Source organism: Aptenodytes patagonicus, chromosome 25 (genome assembly GCF_965638725.1).
Source record: "Aptenodytes patagonicus chromosome 25, bAptPat1.pri.cur, whole genome shotgun sequence".
Classification (NCBI taxonomy): domain Eukaryota; kingdom Metazoa; phylum Chordata; class Aves; order Sphenisciformes; family Spheniscidae; genus Aptenodytes; species Aptenodytes patagonicus.
Window position 1 is genome coordinate 3881343 of NC_134973.1, and position 8863 is coordinate 3890205.

At 43.7% G+C, this 8863-nt stretch overlaps 1 protein-coding gene across 1 annotated transcript; it reads right to left on the reverse strand.

Annotated features, from left to right (window-relative positions):
• Positions 1–300: 300 nt before the first annotated feature.
• On the reverse strand, positions 301–8863 carry SLC35E1 (solute carrier family 35 member E1). Its single transcript, XM_076359097.1, has 6 exons — positions 8467–8863; positions 7793–7863; positions 7259–7396; positions 6439–6564; positions 5679–5924; positions 301–5244 (listed from the first exon to the last, which is right to left on the reverse strand). Exons 1-6 carry the CDS (start codon positions 8861–8863, stop codon positions 5011–5013), a joined length of 1212 nt encoding a protein of 403 aa, XP_076215212.1. The 3' UTR covers positions 301–5010.

Here is an 8863-nt window from a genome sequence, read left to right on the forward strand (position 1 = left end):
ACAGGGCACGGCCGAAATAGCTCAACTCCCTCTACTTAGACGATTCAAAAAACCCCACAAAAACGCTTGAGGACCATTTATATGAGAACTAGACATCAAAACTCAAAGTGGGGCCCAAATAATTTTGGTGTCTTAAAATTTTAGGAAAACTGAATCTACAAGCAATCATCCGGGAATCGTAAGAGGCCAAAAGCAAACCCTGAGCATCCTAACGCTCACCTGGAGCTGTAATCGCTATGTTAAGTTTCAGGCATTAAATTACACTTGACAGGATTTCAAGTCACACAGATAACACAGACATCCTCACAAAAAGGCAGAACTTTTTATTCTTAACAAGACATACCACAAAGACCCCGCTATATTATCTACAGAATATAAAAACTCAGAAAGATGTGTGTTTCCATGTATCCAAATAACAAATGAACACCAACAAAAAAAAAAAATCAGATACAGACTCTGATCATGATTCAACATCACTCGGCAGTCCTGGAAATTAGCACAGATCCCAGAAGACCAGATTAAGTTCAAATCTTAGCTCATACTCAAAAATAAGAAACTTTTCAAAATTCCTGCTGCCGCCTTCCATCCCAACACAAACGTTACTGCTTTGCACGTTGAGAGCCGACGCAGTCACCGTCCAGGCTGCCACGTTCCTCAGCACGCAGCAACGGTTTATCCACAAACTGCCCCAAAAGCTACAGTTACCTGACAGAGGCGTCCGCCAAAACCCATCTGAATGCCCGATTTATTTTCGACAGGAAAGAGTCCCGGTACCCGGAAGTCACCAGGGTGGTTTCTTCCCATCAGCCCATTAGGGATCCCAGCTTCAGCAGCAGTATCGACAGGCTGGAGGGGTGCGTCGCAGACAATCCGGCTGAGTAACATCCAGAACTTCACAGAACGACAGAGTTGGGATAAGAACGGGAAAACAATACAAAAGTGTTCATTTGCTTAAGTGCCAGATTTCGTACAGTAAGGAGCGCGGGGGTTTTTTGGTAAAACCACCCATATTCACATTGATTTATAGAGTACCAACATAAAAAAAAAAAAACCAACCAAAAAAAAAAAGCTGGGCAGTGGCTGCCACCTGCATATTTGCACTTGCATATCTACATATTGTGATTGTATCGTACACCTGTGATCTCAGGATTAACAAATTTCTGTTTTACCAGCCTGTACCATCACCACAAAGATATTCCAGAATTATTTTTATCAGCTTACAACACGGTTCAGAAATGGAAGCCTTAGAAAAACAAAACTTTCCCTTTATTTATATTGCACCTTTTTCACAAATAGCTACATGGCAGAAGTTCCTTCTGCTGCAAAATGCTACATCAGAAAAATGTGGGTTTGAACACACAAAAGGTCTTGAGCTTCAGGAATCATCATGAGTTGACCCCAAATTACCAACACTATTTCTACAAATCACTGTACACCTACAAAGTCTAAGTATCGCCTCCATTTTATTTAGCATTCAGGTACTTAAAAAACCACAAGCATTTTACCAGATGATAAAGATGCTCTAATCACTACTGGGTACTAAAATTGAATCTGCAAGGGAAATATTTTCAAGAGATCTTCAAAGAGCACCAAATACTCTACGGAGCTATCAACAGAAAACCCACACGCAGTGGGGAGAGATTGATTTCTTTCACACTGGTGTTTCTAGAACCATCCAGGACTGTTTCAGGAAGAATTTCCCAATTTTGTGATGTATTTACATGTACGTTAGAAATGCACAACAGAAATCAAAACATTTCTAAGGATACCAGCGACTAGTGTCCTAACACTCGTTACGGTATCCAAATCGTCGTAGTTTCAGTCTACGGAACCATCCGGTAAGGTATCACACCCATACCGCGAAACATTAATCCAATTTCTCACGAGTGGCCATTACTACTAACGTATGGCACTCCCAAAGCTTCCTGCAAGGAAAAAAAAACCCAAACCAACCCCCTTCACTTTGATTTAATAACAGGGTCATTATACACGATTGTCTAGATATGCCCTTTTTATTCCAGTGTTTCCATACTTTCTACAGACCTATGTACAGAGTTAAATACGTCATTAATTTACAAACCGTGTTAAAACAAATGTTTCACCTTGCCAAACAAAATCTCACAGCGGTCCAGGATTAAAATATATATTACAACAGTATCAGAAACTTCCTTTACCTGAATGCGGGCAATATTGCTTAAGGACTCGGATTCAGGTGCTCAGCAAAACCACCTCTTGTAACCGATTCACTTAACCGCTTTAATTATATGTTCTACCGTACAAAATTACCCCTGTTGACCACAGACCTGAACTAGAAGAGCAGGAACACTGTCACGCAGTCTCCAGGGAAGAGATTCACTCTCCGGGCCCTAAACGGATGATATCCTCATTTTGGGTCAGTCCCTTTTTGCTCTGCAAGTACAGTAGTTCTGTCTCAGAGACACAGTGAGGCCACAAGCCCAGACCGCAATTTGGGACAAGGTATTTTCAACAGAAAGCCCTCAACTGCGACCATACTCTCGACAGAAAAAGCTGAGCTAAAGACCTGCCACAATAAGCGTGCAGCGCAAGCTTTCTCTGAGAACAGTTGCAAAAAAGGTCTGGTTGTGTTCTTTAAAAGGAAACCATCTAAAGATATTTAATAAAGCCTCCGATCCGTGAATAAAGTATGCAGAGCTTTATTCCAAGTAACAGTTCAAGTTATATGAAGATGGTACAGCGGCAGACATACCAGAAGATGTAGAGATGAACTCATAGTATGCCTGTACCTCCCTGGGACCCCCACTGCTACCTTCTTCTGGTATTTCACCCCCCTACAAAGTAGGGAAGAATCATCTCCATTTTCCAAATGGGAAACTGAGGCACAAAGAACACAAATAAGCATTTGCGGGAGTCTAACACTTTACAGCTGGAGAACTTCAGCCCCTCCTACAAATCTCAGCCTAAATATCTCATCCTCAAATCAGTGTTTTGCAGAGCCAGCACCTAATCCAAATCCAGAGCCCACACAATCCTTTTTACGTGTATGTAAAAGCACTTAAATATTGGGAAGTGAGCCTTAGAAATACACATTTTGCACTTTCCCATATTAAAAAGAAACAATTATACATAAATTAATACTGGAAGAGGCAAAAGCAATTTCATCTGAAAGAATGCTTTTCCTCATTGTTTTGTTCTTGTTAACCCAGGTTAGGGAATAATTTATTTAGATTTTCTAAACTAAAAGCCCAAGTTCTAAGCGAGCAGGAACAGATTCAACTCCAGTCAAGTGAACGAAGTCCCGCTCACAAACATTAGCGGCATATTTAACCCATCTCTGAAGTTTCAGAAGGACCATATCCTCTTTTGGACTGTATGGTGGAAGGCTGTCTACGTAACTACCTCCGCAGTCTGCTGAAAGAATAAGATCAGGTTGACTTTGCACTTAAAAATAAATTCTTTATTACCCAGAAAGGACCCAAATCATCATCTCACATCACGGAAATGGTCATTTTTAAAGCAATAAATAAGTGGAGGGAGTGTTCTGCACCACACCCTAAACTTTGTCACTGGTATCTAATACCTCTCTAGTAAAAACATAAAACTTATGCTATCAAAAATCTCACTGTACAACAGCTTTTCTGTTAAGGAAAGAAGGCCCCTAAAATGTTCTTTTGCTAAAGTAGTAACAATAGCAATCCGATTCAGTGAAACCCAAGTTCAACTCGTTTCATTCCTTTCATGCACAAATGCAGTATCTGACGCACAACCACCAGCTTGTCTAGAATTAAGCACGTTCGTTTACACTAACTGAATCAGTTCTTCTTAAAGACAAGTTATTTACTGCTGATTCAAATAATTTTTTCTTAACGATTTACTATTTGAGCTAGGGGAGTTGCAGGAACAGAGCAGGATACCAAATTCAACTTCTTTTCAGCAGAAAGTGGAAGTCAGGCTAAATGCACACAGCAACTCCAACAGCAGTAATTAAGAAACTTAAGAAAAACAATTAGGGGCTAAAAAGATAGACTTAAGAAACAATTAAGAACGATGATTATTCAAATTAATGCATTCATAATATATGAATCATATAAGAAAGCATAATTTATGCATAAAACTGAGAAGAAAACACCTTAAACCTTACAATTTCTAAAGCAACAAAGGAGTTCTGTAAGAACAGGTGTGGAGCAAGTAAAAAAAAAAAATCGTCTTATTCCAAACACTTTATTTGTGAAGGTGTTTTCTGTATTGCCAAGGAAGAGCGATGTCTGAAGTTACAGGACTACATTATTCAGAAAACAATTGCGATCTCAAGCTCTGTTTGCTTGTTATCTACAGTGACTGGGACAACAGTCATTTCAGAGAATTCTGTTTCTCTACGCCTGAAGTACGCTTCTTGAAGAGATCAATCTTTCTACTGTCTGCTCTTTCAGAAACACTTCTGGTTTGTCATCAAAAACCAAAGGCATAGGCACAAAAGTAATTAACACCCACATGAAGTTTCGTAGTTGCTCGAGATGAATTCAGGTCTACCCATCTGCAACTGATATACATAAGTCAATCCTCCTCAGACAGACAAATCCTGATAACCAGAAGTACGCCTTAGTTTCACTTCTTTCTGAAAGTTTCATCTAAGTATCATTAGAACACATCAGAGAACAAATTAAAGGTGACGCTACCGGCGTGGAGACACAATACTGGCCAGAATTTAGCTGCCAAAAGAATACTCAGTTGGCAGACTGAAAAGGAGCAATGACAGCAGATATTTTACTCTGAAGTTTTGTACGTGCACTTCACCAGAATCTCTGTACAAGAGCTACACTGTGCATTTAGTTCCAGTGTCAGATCTAGCTGTTTCATGTTTAAAGATCTGCTTAGCAGAAGTTGAGGGTCTGTACTGCTTTCACTACACATGCATCTTCCCTTCTGCAAAAACTGTACAATAAAATGGCTTTACATTCATGGATGTACTAAAAGTTTCTGATAATGTTGGGGACACTTTGATATCAGAGTCTATACCTGTTTGCCAGGATTCTATATATCAAAACGATTTAAGTTGTAGGTAGTTGGATAGTTTTGCCGATTATACTGGAAGTGGTCTGTTAAGATATTGGTTCGACCATACTGATAGTCTCCATGCTGTGCAAATGCCGTAAGTCCGTTCTGAGACTTTTCAGGAGTGTTTCGATGCCGGTCCAAATTCACAAGGTCTCCAGTTGTAACTGGAAGTAGCTGCTTCTTTGCTTCTTGGTTTGCATCATATTTTGTCTGGGGAAGAAAGAAAGAAAGAATGTTTTTCTTAGATATCGCCTAACATATTCATACACCTAGGAAAAAAGCATACAGTTTTACAATTACACTACTATCTATGCCTGTTAGAGTCTTAAAATATTAATGACTCCTAATAAAAACCTCATTCCTCTCATACGCCAAATCAGTAAGCTGCTCTTTTGCTCAAGAGATTTGAGTGAGTTCCTTCCCAATCTTCATTTTTCAAGAAAATACTGAGATCAAAATTTAAGTTTGTTAGAGACGTAACAGCTGGCCTGACCCAAGCACCCGAGTACTTCGCTGAGGTGATAGACGTACCTCCTCTGCAGTGAAGTTTTATGCCACGCATTCTACATTCTCGTTCTGCTAGCTGTTAACTTGTTGTACAAACAAAAATCATTCAAAGCTCCTAGACTGTTTCAAAACCTTACCTTGTTATATAAGAAGACCCCTAAGATAGCTGTCATCATTCCAAGGACGTTGGTGCTCGTAACCGGATTGCGAAGCATTATAAGGGACACCGTGATGACCATGATTCTTTTTGTGGCATTTGCGACAGAGTAACTTAGTGGGCTGATCAGGTTAAGAATACTGAAGGCAATGACATTCTGGGCAAAATTACAGAATCCACTGATTATAAGCAGCATCAAGGTCCAGGACCAATGTGACATCGTGCTCTGTTATAAAGACAAACATTACAAGAAAAAAAAACCAAACCTATCTCAGGTTTCAGATAAGAGACAAAGAAACACAAATACAACTTGAGTCACTTCTTACCTGCCTTTGATAGGAAGAACACCTGCAACTTCACTCTAAAGAGGCACCCAAGTACCTTACATTACGCAACTACCAACGCTGAGAAAACCTCGCTACATACTCGTAACGCGCATTCTGGGTGCCTTTGTTCCTGTCTCCAGCTACTAATTCCTGAGATTTACGCTGTCACATAAGCTACCTCTCCTAACCCTGACATGAATTCTCACAATAAACACTACGCTTATTTTTTTTATATTGTTTTGTGAAACAATTTGCAGGTATTTCACAACAGTTCTTTCCATGCTGATGAGGAACTACACTGAAACATATCAGTGCACTTTTTTGGTGTGGGTGGTGGTGGTTGTTGTTTTGGGTTTTTTTTTCCTCCCTCTTTTCTTTCTTAATAGCGAACAGTTTCCCAAATACAACACTTACCAAGTCATTCTCTACTAAGAAGGAAGAAAGATCTACCAAAACCCACGTTGGGATCATGAAGAACACAGCATGGCACCCAAGTATGTTCAGCAACCGAAGATGATGTATTCGGGAATCTCTTAACACCTGACAAAAAAACATCATTAAACAGCCTTTCTTCAGCTACTGCCCACGTTACCAGGGGAGATGCAGGAGCCATGTAACAATAACAGCTTTAGATGAAAGATAAATTATGAAAATAAGTAAACACTGTTATAGTGTGAATTTCCTATAAGGATGACCAAAGAAAAACAGATGCCCATTTGAAAAACAGTGGTTTCTTGAGCGGTGACTCTTAGCATTAACAACATAGTAATACAGTTAAAATGCTGTACAAACCAGAAATCATTTCGTAGCTAAGTAGATTCAAGACGTACATTTTAACTTTGTTTCTAAGATTTCAAGGAGTGCCTGGTGTTGACACCGACTCATTCACTACAGAGAAAGGATTTGATACAGCAAGATACATTAAAAGCTTTCAAATGAATGGTTAAATTCAAGCACTATCGAACTGTCAGCAGAAAAAAAAAAAAATCCATGCCGAGCAGTAAAGAAAAGGCTCAGGATAAGCTCTGAGTTCTGCCCAATTTTCAGTGTAACAGCTTCAACAGGTAGGAAGAGCTGTAGAGAACAGGCATACAAAATAGCCAACCGCTACTTTGGGTTCCTTTGACTATAAAGTCAACTTAAAAAAAAATATATATATATGTACTGGGAAACACACACTGTCCTGCTAAAGGATGATGCGACTGACCGATGGTATGAAGAGCAAAACTGTTACCTTCTTTGAGAAGATGTTCTGAAGTGAAAAACACAGAGTAGCAGCAAGCGCACTGATGAGTCCCCACATGTCAAAGGAAAGTTCCGTGACGGTGGCCAACAGGACACCAGTTATTATGGGGATCAGAGACAAGTACACCTGAACGAGGAAGAGAGAGGAATAGTTTAAATCTTCTAGGAATTTTCATTTCAACTGAGTTTACACATACCACCGATTTGGGGAGGGAAGGAGAAGGAAGAATAAAGCAACAGAACCAGGGATCAACTTTTATGCTACTGTAGTTTGAGGAAATTAAGTGACCACAATACACACTACAACAACTCCAGCGTATCAGAGAGCATCACCTTGCTCAATGTTTAGACGTGTTTTCTTAACATTCACAATAAAAGGAAAAGGAACTTGTAAAATCTGCATAATCTAATTTCAATCACAAAATTCACCCAGCTAACCAAAGCCTGAGCTTTCCTGACCCCAGCCAGCGGAGCGCACCACAAACACCACCAAGAGAAGAAACCTCAGCAAACCTGTCCGCACCTTCGTCGTCTGCTTTTCCTTCATTATGATCCGCGAAAGAAGAACCACCCATATTGGCATCGTCGCTTTTACTGAGAACGGAAAGAAAATGTCGGTGGGGATGCGAAGCTTGGGCCAACTCCGTTAACCGCCATCGGCAGAGGGTGAGCGCTGGGGATGGAGGAGGGGCTCAGGTCCGGTCCCACCAAAGCCATAACCTCAGCCCACACTGGGTCACCCCTCCTCGTCACCGTGCCGGGTCCTCGTACAAACACGGGCTGGTTCTCGGTGCTCTGGGACACCGCACCGGACACCCGCATGAGCACCCACCGGGCTTCAGGTCACTGCACCGGGCACAAGCATGCACCGGGCCCCCACACAAGCACGCAGCGGAGACCGGGACACCGCGCCGGGCCCCCGTACGAGCACGCAGCGGAGACCGGGACACCGCGCCGGGCCCCCGTACGAGCACGCAGCGGAGACCGGGACACCGCGCCGGGCCCCCGTACGAGCACGCAGCGGAGACCGGGACACCGCGCCGGGCCCCCGTACGAGCACGCACGGGGCTTCAGGTCACTGCACCGGGCCCCCGTACGAGCACAGAACCGGCGCTGGGACACCCCACCAGGCGCCCGCACCGGGCATAAGGACACCCCACCGGGCGCCCCCCGCTCCCCGCACACACCGGGCCTCACCTGTGTGCGCGTAGGAGACCGGGACCCTCCAGAGCGAGACGTGCGCGGAGACGGAGGCGAAGTACTTGCCGAAGGCGAGGGGCAGGATGTAGCGGGGGTAGGCGCGGGGCGGCAGCTGGGCCGGGCCGGCGGGCGGCACCCGCCAGGCGCGCAGCAGCGGCGGCAGGAGCCCGCACAGCCCCAGGATGTGGAAGAGCGAGACGGTGACGGGCCGCGGGAAGCCGCCGAGCAGCAGCTTGTTCACCACGTTCCCGCCGGCGCTCAGCCCGTACCAGGCCAGGCACAGCACCGACACCCGCGCCCCCTCGCGCAGCGCCGGCCCTCGCCCGCGCCCCCCCCTCCCCGCCGCCGCCGCCGCCGCCGCCCCGCCGCCCGCAGCCGCCAGCGGGGCCGCCAT